The sequence below is a fragment of the Chaetura pelagica genome, unplaced genomic scaffold (genome assembly GCF_000747805.2).
Source record: "Chaetura pelagica isolate M959 unplaced genomic scaffold, ChaPel_1.0 scaffold123, whole genome shotgun sequence".
Classification (NCBI taxonomy): Eukaryota; Metazoa; Chordata; class Aves; order Apodiformes; family Apodidae; genus Chaetura; species Chaetura pelagica.
The window spans coordinates 10,352,997-10,370,921 of record NW_009953295.1 but is presented as its reverse complement, the minus strand read 5'-3'; the positions used below and the strand labels follow the sequence as shown (position 1 = coordinate 10,370,921).

The 17,925-nt window shown below is 40.1% G+C and overlaps 1 protein-coding gene across 1 annotated transcript in view; it reads left to right on the top strand.

The window, feature by feature from the left end:
• The first annotated feature begins 447 nt into the window (after positions 1–447).
• The window catches only part of ITGBL1 (integrin, beta-like 1 (with EGF-like repeat domains)), a 131,331-nt gene continuing 113,853 nt past the window's right edge, over positions 448–17,925 (top strand). Inside the window, exons 1-2 of the mRNA XM_009997937.1 lie at positions 448–545; positions 1,772–1,980. Of these exons, the coding sequence (XP_009996239.1) occupies positions 448–545; positions 1,772–1,980 (307 nt within the window). The remainder of the gene's footprint in view (positions 546–1,771; positions 1,981–17,925) is intronic.

Here is a 17,925-nt window from a genome sequence, read left to right as displayed (position 1 = left end):
AGCACTAGTCCTGTGTCCTCAGCAGTCCACGTTTCCCTGAACACCTTACATAGATTATCTCGAGCAGCCATCTATCAAAGGACAGGACGATACACATACTTCAAATATTTATGGTGCCTGCACTTTGAGCATGAGGCAGTTCATCCACATTTGTGAAACGGCCGCTTTTAAAACATCAAAATAAACCATCTGGCTGCACAACTGTTTCTAATTACTTCCCTGCCTAGACTGTAAACTTCGGGGTTTGGCACCAGCCTCCCTCCCAGAGCGCTGCCCAAATCCCGCTCCCAGGCAGCTAATCAGAGCCACTGCAGCACGGGGGGAGCAGCCCTGGAGCTGGGCTTGTCCAGCTCACAGCTCTCCACACGCCTGGCAGGTCTGTCCGGCTGTCTGACCAGCCGTGTATCTGCAGGAGCACTCCAGGTGTGTGGTAGAGCAGCTCACACCATGTACACGCAGGGGCTGCCAGGGCTGGTGGTGCTGCTGCTGGTCACATTGCTGCCTGCCGGTCACCTCGCACCGCCGGCTGGCCCCACGTCCCTGTGGTAAGTGTGGCTCTGAAGCCTCCCTGGGGGATTGTGGCTGATAAATGAGATGTCAGGAGGGTGGAGGCTGGGGTTGTAGAGGCAGTGGTGGAGCAGTTTGCGAGCTCATCTTCTGTCTGCCTAAAAGTGACACAGAAGGAAGTGCTTGGGGTCGCTGGGAACCCGAATAGGTGTTAAGCAAACTGCAAGGGTTATTCACAATAATGTATTTCATACCCAAGGTGCAGACCTCTAAAGTAGTAAAGGGTGAAGAACCGGATAGTGATGACTTCAAACACAAATCTCTAAATTCTGCTGCCTGAGTGGGACAGGCACAGAACCACCTGTATGTTCCTGCTCTTTGGTGTAGTGGCACAGTGAGGCATGCTGTCCTTTGCTCTTACCCTCCACCAGGTCTAGCACCTGCCTGATCTTAGAGCCAGCAACTTTCCTCCAGAGTCTGCAAAATTTAGTGTCTGGGAAGTGAAGATACTCATAACCCAAATCCTCAATATTCCCTAGCTTTATGAACACCTCTTTAAGGCTTGGCCAGTCCTTTGTTCTGTTTTCCTACAGTCTAGCCCCTGATGAGGCAACCTGTGATTGTACCTGTGTTTGTCTTGAAGGTCCTGAGCTCTGTGTTCTCCACTGCATGGTACAATTGCATGGCAGAGCTGCAAATCTTCAGATCCAGCATCCGGATTCTGCTGACTTTACTAAAACCACAACCACATAATTGCATGGAAAGCAATGATTATGTTGGCTTCCTTTTCCAATAAAAGCATGGAACCTATATATTTGACAACTGGAAGGACCAGTTTGGCAAATGTATTTTATTAGAATCAACCATAGGTTTGCTTTATGGTATAATATATTTCTGTAATGCTACTTGGATATTTGGATGTATACTTGTTTTTAAAACCTTTTGGAATAATTCAGATCAAAATGTTTCATGATAGATAATCAAACTATGTATGTATATGTATACACGTCAGATATGCATAATGAAAAATAAGACGAGCCTATTGCAGTTAACAAAGTAAGTAAAATACAATATAAGCATTCCCACAGGTAGCAGTGAGATTTCTGATGAAAGAGAAGAAAACTGAGTGATTTGAGGAAAGTAATAATTTACAACCATAACTAAAGCACAAGGTGATGGTCTCCCATGAAGACAAGCTCTCATGGGCTCTATGCTGCAGCCCTTGGCTTTGATCACAGCTCATTCTGTCTGTCATCCTCTGCAGGAGCAGCTTGGGTAGTCCTTCCTGCCGGCTGTCCCGGGCTGAGTCGGAGCTCAGGTGCCGCATCCCGGGGGGGAAGCTGTGCAGTGACAGAGGCAGGTGCGAGTGTGGAGTCTGCGTTTGCCAAGTGACCGAGTCGGGCAAATACTACGGTCCTCTCTGCGAGTGCCAAGACTGGGTGTGTGAGGTCTACGACGGGAAGATCTGTGCAGGTAAGGAAGCCACTATGGTGATAGAAGTTTAGAAAATGAAGTCTTTGGAACACAGCAGACTCAGATGTGGTCACATACATGTCACGTGAACTGTGACTCTGCGTGGGGTTGTGGGCACATCCAAGGATTTCAGCAGATTAAAGGACACAAGTCAAAGGCATCCGCTCTGCCATAAAATGGGTCTTTGTCCAGAGCGAGCTTCATCTGCAGAAGGGGCAAGAGCAGGAGTTACTTTAGTTTGCAGGCTCTGCAAACTGTTTTCAGTCTCATACAGGACACAATGCCTTTTTCGTATAATATTGCTGCGTATGATGACATATGGTGTCTGCCAAAGCCTTACACTGTCTCTGAACAATCAGTTTTGTCCTGTAATTTACTTTTTTTTTGTCTTCTGCTTTGAGGAAGAAGATTTGCTGTAACAGGTACCACATTAGGGTGTATAAATATGAAAATTCTGGGTTTCTCTGTGTAGTTATAATGCTTTCCAACTAGAGACCTATAACAATCTAATTGTACTGTGGTTCTAGAGATTTCCCCACTGACACTCTATTCTTTAATGACAGATGGAATAACCTACATTTCTGGGACAGAATTTAGTCCCTGCCAGTTGTTGGAACATGTCACTTGGTTTGCATCTAACATTATCACTCTTTCATCTTTCCAGCTGTCTTTGCTTAAGTTTCTGGGATATTTTAGTCAGATTTTGGACTTTTTTTCTTTTTTTTTTTTTTTTTAAAGCAGCTTAGAATAGGGTTTTAGAAAAAAAGCAGTGAGAAGAAATGCCATCACATTCCTAAGAGGATTCAGCTTGGAGCTTGATGAAAGGGGCCACAAGGGTACTTCATTTCTAGTATCCCTGCTTCAACAGCTTTACCAGATTTACACAAACGTGTCATCTTTTCAGGCCAAAAACTGCAATTAGGTCAGTGGGAATTTTAAAGGAGTTCTTCTAGTAAGAGGATAATACAAATGCATTCCAGCATTGGGTTTGGCAAATTTTGTAGGAAAAAAACCAGCAACTTATTTTAGCAACAATGTAGCTAAGAATAAGAAGACCAATAATAAAGTGAAAATAACAAACATGGAATTATGAGAAAAATGTTTGTATTTGGCACCTATGAATTTAAAGGTTTGTGGGGAAACTGATTTATAGACTGTAGATAGCAGTCTTAAATCCAGTTACATAAGAAATATCGGGGATCTGCTGATAATTTTAGTGCTTTGCTGTCCCAAACATGAATTTTCTGATTGATGATGTGATTTCAATAAGCTTGCTGTTGTTGCTGGGGTAGTTGTATAAAGTAGAACTGAAAGTTCCTTCACTTTTAATATCCTGCTGCAAATTGCACTATTACATTCCTGTTAATGTCATGAGCCGTGGCTGCAAGCTTTGTCAGTGCTTTGGTGCAAAGGGGTGCTGACAGGATAAACAAACCCAAGAAATTTTTAACAATATTAAACTTTTATTTAGCACTTCATGCAGAAGTTCAAAGATGTGAATGTTAAGTGATCAAACTTTTTTTAAAAAAACAAAACAAAACAAAACACACTTTTTTGTTGTTTTTTTTGTTATCACTTTTTGTAGCTGGAGTATTGAAGCTGCGTTACCACTGAGATGTCAAATAACTTAAATTCATTCTCCTGGAAAAAGGGTAATAAAAAATTCAGTACAAAGTCATGAGGAGAGAAACAGCTGTGAAAGGCCTAGGGTTTTTGCTTGTTTGGTTTGTTTTTTTGACAATGGTGCTGAAAGTCCAGCTGGCTTTGTTGGAGTCCGGGTCTGCCCAGAACTGCAGGAGTGTGGCCCTGGGTAACTCCTTCAGTGCTGGAGCACAGACTCTGGATCAAGGTGGTGAAACTCCTCCTTTCAGGCTGTGCTCCGTGGTCTTTTTCCACTGGATCCTCCCCAGCACATTTTCAGTCACTTAACTGAAGTTCTGTGTATATGGGAGCAGGGGAGAATAGAAAAGATGGTGAGATCTGGTATAACTGGCAGGAAACTGGTATTTGTGTTGTATGAATAATATCCCCCCATCTGACCCTTCAGTAAAGCACATCTTCCGATGTTTCTTGCTGTTACATCAGCAAGCTGAGTTCCCATATGTTGTTTGTTTGTTTGTTTGGTTTTTTGTTTGTTTTTGGTTTGGTTTGTTTTTATAGCACATTTTTTGACTGGATGATAAAATTGCATTTCCTTTAGGGAAACAACCAAAATATCTTCCTACAGTTCTATTCCCATTTTTTGCTTTGTTTGTCTTTTTTCCTGTTTTTGTTTTGATATTTGCTGCCCTATTTCATTGCGAGTCTCTCCCAATGTGTGCAACAATAACTGCCGACTAGTACCACATGCAGAACTTCCAGACACTAATTGAATATTCCTCTAGAGATCCATGGTATTTGAGATTAATGCTGTTTGAAACAATCTGCTTTTCAAGCTGCCAGAGTGATTCCTTTTTCAATTGACCGATGTCTAATCACCAGTGAAATTTGTACTCGGAGTTGGACAGGAGGAGTTGTTTGAGCCACTTGTGCAAAAGATAACTTGTGTCTTTCCCTGACAATCACTTCAGACAACATACAGCTTATTATCTTCAAGGGACTTTCTGGGTCAGATCCACCTTCTGGACTTCTCATTGGACACCTCTATTCTGAAGAGGGAAGACCTGAAGATAAAGAAGATATCCATGTGTTTATGATTTGCTTTTCCTTATCACCTTGTATAAGCAATGGGAAAGAGATTATACCATGAGTAATGAAAAAAAACAGGTGCCAAAGCCTCTGTCCTTCTACTCCCCCATAGGACTTTTCCCTTCCATGATGTTTCCACGTGCTTTAGAGGGAATTCTGATTTTTTATTATTTTTTTTTTTTTGCCTTTTATCGCACTGAGATTGATAAAGCAATAGGTGATCTCTCATGGAACCAAAAACAATAAAGAGAAAAATGAAGCATTGCAGTCCAAGTCACTGAGTCTTCTGTCCTCAGTGGGCTCTTTATCTGCCTGCTGTATCATGGGTTGTAGAAGAAAGTACAGTCTCAATACTGTCATTCTCTTTGTAATTTTGGTGACATCTTTATTTTGTTATTTGCTGGTGGTCTTAAGGAGATGAACTAAAAGGAAGGAAGGCTGAATCAAACACTGAAACAAAACCCCAAAGGATTTTTGCTTCATTCAGAGCAGACAATATATTTGTTGCTGTTGATATGGAAATACCATTTCTGAGCCTCAGACAGTTTCATATTGCCCCAGGCCTTCTTAGCATAAATGGAGCCTGTGTTGTGTGCAGAGGAAGTGGAATGTGGCACTAATTCCTATCACATTGCTGCTGGCTGCCAATTTCTCAGTGGTTTTGCAGTCTAGAGGAAAATAAATTTCAGTTATTTATTTATTTATTTAGTTAGTTAGTTACTCTTTTTTACAGTATCTATGGTTAATGAAGGTTGAAAAAGTAAAGTAAGCATAAAGTTCAGTAGGCACCTGCAGTGGGAACACTTGAAGTATTTCCATGGAAATTGCTGGCTAGGACATGAGACAGTATGATTGCACTGCTCATAGGTGGATCAAGGGATAGATACAATTCGGTGACAGCATAGAAAGTGACATATGAAGAAGCTTCCTCTTTGTTCAGAATTATTTTAATTGTCTTTGTTTTTCTGCAGTTATTAACCTTTTAGAAACCATTTTCCTTCCAAACTGAAATACCTGTTACACCTATTGAGTAACAGTGGCACTGCATGATGTATCACTGCCATAAGCAGTTGCTGGGGTATTTCTGTTGCTGCTGTTTAGGCCAATGAAAGATTTTTCTGTTTCTTTCTCCAAAGCTGTAGTTGCTGCAAGTGCTGTAGCTATTTTAAGACTAGTTCAGCGATGTAATGACAGTGTTGTAGGTTTTCACAGCCAGAAGTGTTATCATAGTTATGTGAAGGACAGAAAGATATCAGTGCCATTATTTTCCACTCCGTACTATGCAGAGAACACAAGTGAAAAAATAAATTGACAAGAAGTGGATGTAGAAATGCAGGATAAATCCAAATTGAAGGATTGATGTAATACGCAGTTATGCGTCCATGTAAGTTTATTGGACATATGGCCCTATATATCACTTCGAGAGAATTAGGAAATTGAGAATGGATTTTGGATAACATTTTGAGCTGAGAACTGCTCTTTGCACAAAAACTGAATAGTGTTTTTAGGGAAAGCTATTGTACTTGAGTTGTAAGTGCTCTAACAACTGTACCTTTGCACTCACACTTGAAGGGAGGTCTGACATGCTGATTGTTCATTGAGCAGCATTTCTTGCTAAAAATGTGAAGAAAAGACAGTCTCTGAGAAGCATTGATTGCCATTTAATCCAAAGTAAAATTCAAAGCCCTAGATTTTGTGAACAGGTGTAAGCCTCTTCTCTGCAGGAGGCCACGTTTGTGAAGGTTCAGGTGTGACACATGGATATTGGAGAGACAGCCTCCTCAAAAGATGAAGTTAAAAACAGAGCACGAGGCTATTGATGAAAATGGGGGGTGCAGTTCTTGTCTGAACTGGTTTGCTTTAGTCTGGATTTCAGAATTTGGCTTAAGTGACATTTTCTCCTGGAATAGAGGTTTGCAGGTGTGATGATGGCATTTATTTCAAAACAGGTTGCCCAGATTCTTGTAGAAGAGAAATTGAGAATAGCATAGACCTCATTGCAGGCTTGTTGCCTTGCTAAGTGCAAGAGGTCCCTGCAGACTTAAAAAAAGGACAGGCTAAAGCCTGTATTATGGTCAGTTTTATACTCTTGGTACCTGATCTAGGTAAACTTGAGTACCCTTTGATACATCTACAATTGCTGTAGTTTCAAATGCAGTGTTTATTTTCATAGCAGTGGCCAGCAAGGTACCAGGAGGATGCTCAGAGAGGCACTGCAAGGGAGATTGCTGAAAGGGAAGCATTTTAAAAGTTTCTTATTCAACAATTTGTAGCTAAATGCTTAGCCTTCTCTTTGAGCATCTTTATCTGCAAATACTACTCATGGAAAATACATGCTAGCTTAAAAACTAAAAGAGAGTACACTGGTCATGTGGAACAAAAAGATTATTCCAGCACCTGGCAGAGCCAGAATGCAGCCCTTCAAGCCATCACCAAGCAGCAAAGCAGGGGTGGGAATCATCATCTTCTTCACCTTTTTCTCTTGCTTATTTAAAATTTTATTGTTGATAGCTGGGCCTGTAAACGGCTTTGAACCATCTATCACTTCTACCACTGGACTGTAGACCTTTCATTATAGGTGTTGCCAGGTGGTTTGTCCTGACAAGGAACATGTCACTCATTTAAAAAGCTTCAATTTTTAGGAAGAAAGAAGACATTGGTAGTGCTGTCCCAGGAAAATGGGAAATTTGTGCCAAAAATGTACTGATGCTTGGCTTCCACAAAAAGAAAGACCCCAAAGTATATATGTGGTGCTGGAACCATGCTGTAACAGGAGTTTATGGTGGTGGAGAGATGCTATGTTACTTTGTGGTGTTCCACAATTGTATTGCTTGAGTCAGATTTCCTTTGTAGCTGGAAGGACTATGAATAACAAGGCAAAGGTGAAGGAGCTGGAGTTTGAGTGTTTTTATTTGAGTATTTTTCTTTAATTTCTTTGAGGTTTTTTACTTTTCCCTAGAAAGAGAGGATTATTTTGTCCAAAGCCACTTGCAATCCTTGCTCACAGCAATAATTGTAGATTAAAAAGACCAGACACAGTGAGGTATGTTTTCTTCCACTCATCTGTTCCAAGTCTGAGTATGTAATGAAAAAATGTTCTTTTTTTAAAGAATATTTTAAAAGGTTATTTAAAATCTTCCTTTCCAAGTCATGGGGTGAGTCTTTATTTGCAGATAGAGATTTGTGAGTTGGTACATAGGCAGTGGGCTGTAACACCAAATTAAGTAGTAATATGATGAGATTCTCATATTAAGAGGAATAAAAATTCAAGAAATTTACTCATACCTGTCCCCTTTCTTGAAAGAGCAACTACATTCCCAGTGCTCCTAAAACCTGCTTCACTCTTCTTTCTGAGTAGAAACAGTGATACAATCTGGGTTACTTTCTTGCCAGGGGCTTAAAGAGTGGCAGTCAGAGTCTTCGGAGACAATCTGGGCATTTTGTGGGGAAAGTGACGGGGAGTGCCAGCTCTGACACTGGCAGGAGTGAAACAAGTAGTAAGTTTGTGATTTGGAAGATGTTCCGGCCAAATGGTATTGGCAGCAGCATTCTGCAGTAAATGTTGCATCTGGAGCACGGGGTCCCAGTACTGTGTTCTGGGGGGCAATGCTGGGCGCAGGGAGAGCTGTGTCAGATGGGGGGAATACTCTTAAACCCAAACCAGACTGCCACAGCCCACCTTCCTCAGTCATGCTGTGTCAGTCCTCTGCTTCCAGCAGCTCCAGTTCAGTCTTGTAAACCAGGTTGTGTCAATAATTTTAAATATTGGAGATGTTAGCTTTCATGACCCACAGTTAGAAGCTACTGAATGCAAAAATAGTTATTTTAAAGTATTTTTCCTGTTTTGCCTGTAATTTCCTATTTAATTTAAAGGATGTATTCAAGTTATTTAAATCTTGACTTTGTGTGGTTGACAGTTAAGAAATGCTAAATCTGGCCCTCTACCTCTAATGAGGAGTCCTGTGCATTTGCACAATGATACATCTTGTAATTTTGTATTCATTATGGTTTTCTCCAGTGGATTTATGCTTCCATACCAGGAGGAAAATGGTTACTTCCTGACATATGAAACCGTTTAGTTTACAAACTCGATAATCTGTTTAAAGCAAGATATAAATGTTACTTTTTTACTTCAGTCCGTTTGTCTGCAACGTGGGGATCAAAGCATTTTGTTGTCATGTAACATGGATTTCTTCATGCCCTATTTTCCTCACTCCACGGGTTTTAAAATGTGTTTTGTAGGAAATAACTGGATATTTGCTAAACGTAGTCATGCTAAATGATGGAATCTTAGAAACCAGAAGCCTCCCTTCTTAAGAAAACCCTCTTCCTCCCCACTTCATGAACAGTCAGCCTAATTTCTTCTCTGTCCTTTCCCTTTAGAAATTCTTGGATACAAGTAGAGCTGGTATACGGTTTGAATGGCATTTCAGCAGATGAAGACACAGGCATTTCTTTTAGAGGTGAATAATGAATGGAATTTGTTTGTGAACAAGCTGTAAACTTACACATTCAAATCAGTTCCTATGTCTGGATGTCCTGGTGGGCATGTGCTCTAAATATATATATATAAAATAAATTAATTGGGAGGTTTTCTTTGTGTTTTCAGTTGTACACCTCTACAATTTTTTACTCATCCTGGGAGCAATTCCTGTGACTTTTAAACTAGTAACAAAATTGGATGTCTAAAATAAATTACTGTTGTGAATAACGTGTTTTCCAAAGGTGTAGTTCAGAACCTGAAATTCAACCACTTCCCCTTTCTTTCTTATGTAGCTACATGGACTGATCTTGTTTACTTTGGGAAATCTTTGAGACACGTAGCTGTGAACTCTCTTTACTTCTGAACAGGGTTTACTGGATTCATAGGGACCTCAAGCTGATGATGAACTCAGCTGACAGTGCCATGATGTTCTGGTTAGTTTGGTGGGTTTTTTGGTAGCATGGAAGGGCACCAGGAGTGGCTCTGGAGAGAAGCCGAGAAGCTCCCCCTGCCCCAAACCCAGCCAAGGAGCCATTAGAGCTTTCCCTTTAGAAATTCTTGGATACAAGTAGAGCTGGTATACGGTTTGAATGGCATTTCAGCAGATGAAGACACAGGCATTTCTTTTAGAGGTGAATAATGAATGGAATTTGTTTGTGAACAAGCTGTAAACTTACACATTCAAATCAGTTCCTATGTCTGGATGTCCTGGTGGGCATGTGCTCTAAATATATATATATAAAATAAATTAATTGGGAGGTTTTCTTTGTGTTTTCAGTTGTACACCTCTACAATTTTTTACTCATCCTGGGAGCAATTCCTGTGACTTTTAAACTAGTAACAAAATTGGATGTCTAAAATAAATTACTGTTGTGAATAACGTGTTTTCCAAAGGTGTAGTTCAGAACCTGAAATTCAACCACTTCCCCTTTCTTTCTTATGTAGCTACATGGACTGATCTTGTTTACTTTGGGAAATCTTTGAGACACGTAGCTGTGAACTCTCTTTACTTCTGAACAGGGTTTACTGGATTCATAGGGACCTCAAGCTGATGATGAACTCAGCTGACAGTGCCATGATGTTCTGGTTAGTTTGGTGGGTTTTTTGGTAGCATGGAAGGGCACCAGGAGTGGCTCTGGAGAGAAGCCGAGAAGCTCCCCCTGCCCCAAACCCAGCCAAGGAGCCATTAGAGGGACAATAGATGCACCTCAGCAATTAATATAGGAAAGAACAGCTATAACAGCTGAGCAGAATAGCACTTAAGGGAAAAAAAAGTCTGTGCTGAAGAGGCAGAGCAGTGCTGGTGGTTGGTGAGGAAGAAGGGGAAGAAGGTGCCCAAGCAGAAGTTTCCCTGCAACCCACGGCGAGATGGCAGCTGTGCCCCTGCACTCCTGGAGGAACGTGGTGGAACATTCCCTGAAGGCACCAGGAGGGGTGAACTTGACCACTGGACTTGGATTTTTATGGCCACAGGATTTGCTGCCTGTGGACTCTGATCATGCAGCTTTGGAAGACCCCGGCACCAGGGGAGGTGGCTGTTCCTGAAGCCCCCATGACTCTGTGGGAAGCCCAGGCTGGAGCAGCTCCAGACCTCATGGGAAGGACTCATGAAGGAGAGGTTCATGGAGGACTCTCTCCCATGGGAGGGACCCCGTGGGGAAGCAGGGAAGGACTGTAAGGAATCCTTCTTCCTGAGGAGGAAGGAGCAGCAGGAACCACCAGCCTGTGAAGTGACTCTAAACCCCATCCCCTGTCCCCCTGTGCTGCTGGGGGGAAGGAGGGAGAGAAACCAGGAACAAAGAGATTTGGGCGCAGGAAGAAGGGAGGGGTGGGGTAACATCTGCAAGCCCTGCTCTGTGTGTGTCTGTGTCCTGTGTGTGTTTGATTAGTGTGAAATTAAGTTATTTTTTTTTTTTCCCAAGTTGAGTCTCTTTTGCCTGGGAAGAACCTTCCTTGTCCTTTGTCTCAGCCCATGAGCTTTGTCCTCCTCATCCCAGAATATGGGGGCGGGGTCCTGGGTGAGTGGCCATGGGGTTGTACCTTTGTTGTCATGTTGGGCCCAAACTACAACACATGCTCATACAAGGAGGATAGATTCTTCCCCTCCAGGAGAGAAACGTCACTTCAGGTGATGGGATGTGGTACTGGACTGTAACAATTGCAGCATCCAGCTCTAATAAACACCTTTATTTGCAGTTCTTCCAACAGGTAACCACAAGGTATACATTTTTCTTCTGATATTGAGGAGAAAGCAAGCTGAGGATCAAGGATAAAAAATTTGCTTCCAGATCATCTTAGATTTATGGTGACACTCAGAAGAGAGCTCAAGTATTTGAGTCCTGCTCAGGGATTCTCAAACCACTGAGGTTCACATCAGGTGCAAGAATAGCATGTGATAGTATGAACATTATAAATTAAGGCTGTGTAATTTATTTTTTCATCTTTAAATGCTAAGAATATTATTTAATACAAATAATAGTAATTTCTTTTCCATAGAAATGTCTGTGCATTACATACTACTGAATTGTTAATTTGTATGCATCATTAGCCAAGCAAGAGCAGCTTTGAGTTATGAAAATACCCAGCGCTAAACACCCAGCTTAAAGGTGTTCCTCCTATAGATAAGGAAGTTAATTTGTAACAGGTCAATCCTACAATGAGTCAAACAGTTTGCTCAGTTGGATAGTTTGCTCAGTCAGAATTTTCTGAAATAACTTTGATTAATCAAGCTAAGCGTAACCATTTTCAAAGCTGTACCAGAATGACACATTTTAAATAGTACATTTTAAGTTCGTATCCTTTTAAGCTTACTATGAAAAGATTAGAAAGAAATGTTGACAACTGCAGGTGCAGTGACATGCCTAGCCAACCTCAAAATGGTGGTTTGTAAAGTCACGTTTTGAAGGATTACTGGAGAGGTTCTGACCTCTCGCTTTAGGAACAGGAAGAACTGAAATGGAGAAGAACAACCAATTTCATCTTATGAGCATACTTGCAGAAGGTTCAAATTGTGCTCAGTGGTGGTGATGCCATGACAAAAGGCCAAGGATGTGATGTACTGTGCTTCTCCTGAACACTTGCAGAATTGTGCCTCTAAATACTGTATGCTTTGCATGTTAAAAGCCACTTACATAGGCTAACAGAACATACCACACTTTCACTCTAATGATCTGAACTATTAGTTCTTTCTCAAGCAGTTTTTAAACTGGAAATAGTACTGGCAATTAGTTAATTGTACAACTGCATTCTGACTTGGAGTGATGAGGCTGAGATGCTGGGACCTTCTGTTACAGAATCATAGAAGTCAGAATAACAAATTTACTTTGCCTTTAGCCTTGTGCCTTTGTACTCAGGTAAATTCTATGGGAAGCTGTTAAGCAATAAGAAATATATTTAAAACCAGAAAATGGTCTGGAAGCACTTCATTGGAGTACTGTTGTGTTCCTAATTACCATCTTTTGAAATAGATTTTTTCCTTCTTGCTTCTGTTTCAAGCCACAGATAATCTCATCACAAACACTGCAAGTGTAATGAAGCACAACTCCCTGTCTGTGCTGAGGAGGAGATCCAGGTGCCAGCCATCACAGAAAGAAAATTGCACATCACCTTCAGAAAGGGCAGTTTCTCTAGATGGGAATTGAGAATGTAGGATCAATTGTGACTGAATACAACTGCTCTCCATTTCTGTGGGTTTGTGTTTGTGGAAATCCTTTTATTTAAAGCAAAATGCCCAAGTGTTATTTTTGCAATTATCTTTCACTGCAGTTCTTGTGCACATTTGTGGGAAGCATATTGGAAGTTCTGCCCCCCACCCCCCCTGAGCTTCCATAGTCTTCTCATTTTCTCCTGCATCAAAGAAATATGAAAACATTCCTATTTAAATTTTCCTTTAGCCCAGTGTCCCCCACATCCCTTGAGGCAGTTGTGTCATGGAACTATGTTTTGGTCTTGCTCATATTGTGTCATTCGTTGTTGCTGCTGAGAAACAATGATTTCAGAAGCTGTTGTAAGGGAAATATCTGCATTTCTGGACTGTGTATTCTGTAGAACCAAAGAAAAAATAGTACTTTTAGAGTGATGTTACTGTAATATGTGCCAGGATTGTTACCTCACGAGTGTAGTAATAGAGACTGGTGTTGAAGAAAGGAAAGGGGAGCAATTTTAGCTGGCCTAGCTCTTGTTTAACCCTGGCTGATTCAGCCACTGCAGCTTAACCTAGGACTGGTGTACCCTGGAGAGATCTTGGAGCAATGTCTTGGCTGGTTCCATTACTGAAAATTAATCTGTGCACTTCCCAGATTGAGCCACTTTGCATAATCTGTTCCTCCACCAACCCCAGATCCAGTGAACTTTTCTTTCTCAAACATATTCCTTTCTCATTCCCAGGGCTTTAGGGCATAATTTTCCAGTGAGAGGCACTGGTGCATTTTCTAGTTTTGTTTTGTTTTGTTTTGTTTTGTTTTGTTTTGTTTTGTTTTGTTTTGTAGGGCATAATTTTCCAGTGAGAGGCACTGGTGCATTTTCTAGTTTTGTTTTGTTTTGTTTTGTTTTGTTTTGTTTTGTTTTGTTTTGTTTTGTTTTGTTTTGTTTTGTTTTGTCTAGTTTTGTTTTGTTTTGTTTTGTTTTGTTTTGTTTTGTTTTGTTTTGTTTTGTTTTGTTTTGTTTTGTTTTGTTTTCCCCAAGACCACATAATTAATTGAAGCATAGAGGGGAATAGTCAGAGCATAACATTGGCAGTGGTTGTAAACAGCTTTCCTTTGTATGTGGCCTCTTTTAAACAGAGAGGTTTTACTGTGGTGTATATTTGTGTATCACAATAAAAATTAATTGTGCAAGGTCTTTTCAAGATTTATAATGCTTAGCTTCATACTGGCTTTCTCTATGTGATGCACAAATGCAATTAAAAATTGATTTGAGATGGAATTGACAAAATTGCCAAACCTCTGTAATGTACTTTTTTAGATTTAGGACTGGGTCCTGTCACTCTTCACTACTCTTCAAGTTTAAATAAATAAATAAAAAAAATAAAAAAAGTTTTAATAAATGCAAATGGTGTGGCTTTTAAAAAAATCTAAAATGAAACATGTTTGCTGCTGACATATCAATATACTTATGCTCACAGATAATTGGTCTCAATTTTCCTTCCCTTGTGTGACCAGAATCTCCAGTTAATAGCAGACAAAAGTAAACCAGCATCATACAGACCATGTCATTTACCTGCAAGTGGTAATGGTAAAACAATAATGACAGTAATGAAATCTCTGATGTTAAGAATGCTTTTAAGCTTGTCAGAATTTTACATAACTTTCTGGTTTGTTTTTCTTCAGGTGTATTGTACTGCTTTGGAGAGTTACACGCTGCTCAGTGGTAGTTTGACAGGATATTGACCACAATATTTTTTATCCAGGCTGACAGTTGGACTTACCTGAAGTGAGACTTTTGTGTGAAAACATTCTGATAGATAAAACCCGATCTTTCTAAGAGTTAGACACTGCTGTAGTAATTAAGCAATTGGTTACACTGGTAGAACTATCCTAAACAGTCTGCTTATTTGGAAAGTCACAATAAGATTTAAGATTTTGGAATTGGATGAGCAGGCTAAGTGTCAGTTGCTTCTCCCCTCACCATCTTAGTGCTTCTGTATATGAATTATGTGGAATTTTTTAAATAATAAAATTTCATTTTAAATGCAACTGTTGATTGCTTAAACGCATGTCTGCTACACTTACATGCACAATATAAGATATTATATTTACAGATTTTGTCCAGAAAATATAGCATGGTTTCTCCTTGGGTGGTTTCAAAGAGACAAATCAGATGATAATTTTTTTAATTAAGTCCTGGAAGGATGATATCTTGGAGACTCTATCTAAATAATACAATGATCCCAGACTTCATTTTATTTCCTGGGTGCCTATCAAGGAAGTAACAGAGGTCTTTTAAATAATCTTACTCTATCTAGGACATCATTTATCAAGCTCTTTCAAAAAACACATAGCTTACCTGGCCCTTCATACGTGCTTCTAGTCCTCTGTGTTTCAGGTGTTTTCTTGGCCTTTTCTCCGTCTTTTTCTGCATGAGCAGGGTTGCCAGCCCCTCTCTGAACATTTTGGTTGTTTCCAATTTCCAAATTGTTTTTCCTAATTCCAGTCCCTGTTTTGAGTCTGTTCTGCTTTTTGAGTGGTCTCTCTCTGCCCCAATTCCTTAGCACTGCTCTTCACAGTTTTCCTAATCCAGCTTCTGCCTCATCAAAGAATGGTTTCCTTGAGGACCTGGGTGGAAGTTAGACTCACCTTGGCTCTTTTTACACTTCATGAAGGCTCTTTCTCAAATCCATGACCTCTGCTCACATGCTTGTATCCCAGGACTGTATTTTCTGAGAGGAGACATGCTTTCAAGAGAAGCTCAGCTGCCTTGGGTGTTCACTGACCTTGTAGAATGAATCACAATTCTATGAAATTAAATACTGTTTCTTACTTCATACTTTATTAATGCAGGTGTTTTTCAGTTGTAGAGGCTCCTGGTAGGATATGAGTCTAAACTACAAAAACTTTAAAATAGGCATAAATGAGCTGTAGACTGCAGTAACATGATTTCTTTCTGTTTCACCCCTTTCTCCTTGCTGGAATATGTGACACAGCATACTGAAATTTTACAGTTTATTTTATTTTTATTATCTGTGCATTGCTTTTCTTATTCCCAAGAGAGGGGTGGTTTTGACCATAGTAAAAAGCTTGTGTAGGGATACAGTAAAATATCTGTCACCGTGGGGTTCAAGAACAAGTTGGACAAATATCTGTCAGAAAGGATCAACACACACTTGTTTGTACCTCCAGGCACAGAAGTGGAGCAGATGATCTCTTCCAGAGGTCTCTTTGAGGTTGCTTTTCTTAGATGCTATGAAACCAGTTCTCAATCTGGTGATCTACCCCAGAGATCTGTGGTAGTATAATCATAGTTTTTGTTATACTATTATGTTTCTAATTATAGTAATATACTGAAAGGGATGCATAACCATTTATTATAATTTGCTAAGACTAAGAGCTTTCATCTTTTGCAGTATTTATAATGCTTTGTAAAATCTGAGTGTCTCTTTCAAGTTTTTAAATGACCACATTTCTAAATGACCACTACCAAGTCTCTAAGCAGGAACGATCCTGGGAACAAGCTGGTTTGGTAAAACTTAAGCATCTTTCCAATAGAGAGGCATAAATTAAAGCTTTCTAGAGATAAGTGGTGGACTCACTTCTCTAACAAGCTTGGAGTGATGGAAAACCAATTTTTTATACAGCCCTTGCAATTTGATGGAAAGTTAGCAGTAGAAGCATTAAATAGAAACATATAATTTTTTACTTGCTTTGTTTAAATAGATTCTTAGTCAACAACTGACCTTATGGATAACTGGCAAATTGTACAAAACAGAAAGGAAAAATAAATGGTTGCCTTGCAGCTTAATGTAGGATAACAAAGACAATGAGAAAAAAAAATATATTCTAGAAGCTTCTTATCCTTGTTGGCTCCATTAAACAGCAAATAACATAACTCCTACTTAAATAGGAAACACATCTGTTCTGAATTTTTCACGAGAAGTAAATATGTAAAAATATTTTTTCAGATAATGAAAAAAAGAGTAGCAAGTAGTGCTAATAAACTTACAGAAATAGGCCAGTTTTTTCAGTGCTGCCATGGGCATATGCATTTCCTATGTTATCTCAATGCAATCATATACCCTCCAGAAAGCTAATTATTCTTGCCTGAAAATGAACTGGACTATGTGTTAATAGCCAAAACCTTGCCTAGATGGATGGCAAGTTGAAAGCCATTGCCACTGAGAGAGTACAACACTTCTATCAACCTGATTTCTTTCATATCAATGAGAATTGGGGAATTGCCTCTTCTTCACCTTAAAAATATTCAGCTCTACACAGGGTAAAACTATATAGAGAGCATACATCCGGATGAATGTTTCTTCTTCCCTCTTCCCCTCCATTGGTCTTCCCACACATGGCCTGTTGGCATTTGTGGGAAGCATATGGGAAGTTCTGCCCCCCCAGAGAGCCTCCCTAGTTGTCTCATTCTCTCCTGCATCCAAGAAATATGAAAAAATTGCTGTTTAGCTTTTTCTGTAGCCCAGTGACCCCCACATCCCTTTAGGCAATGTGTCATGGAGCTATGTTTTGGTCTTGCTGATATTGTGTCAATCATTGTTGCTGCTCACAGTATCACAGTATCACAGTTTCACAGTATCACCCTGGTTGGAAAAGACCTTCGAGATCATCAAGTCAAATCACTACCCCAACTCTTCCATGTCCACCATTAATCCTGTCCTCTGGCACCACATTTGTCTTTTCAGATGTCTCCAGGGATGGTGGCTCAGCTGAGAAACATTGCATTTCAGAAGCTGTTGTAAGGACTGTGTTTCTGGACTGTGTATTCCGTAGAACCAAATAACTTTGTGGTGCTTAACATTTTTTGTTAGGTTACTCTCAGAAGAAAAACCAGTATTTTTAGAGTGATAGCTTATCTGTACTGTGTGACAGAATTGTCACCTCACAAGTGTAGCAACAGATGGCTCAGCTGAGAAACATTGCATTTCAGAAGCTGTTGTAAGGACTGTGTTTCTGGACTGTGTATTCCGTAGAACCAAATAACTTTGTGGTGCTTAACATTTTTTGTTAGGTTACTCTCAGAAGAAAAACCAGTATTTTTAGAGTGATAGCTTATCTGTACTGTGTGACAGAATTGTCACCTCACAAGTGTAGCAACAGAGGCTG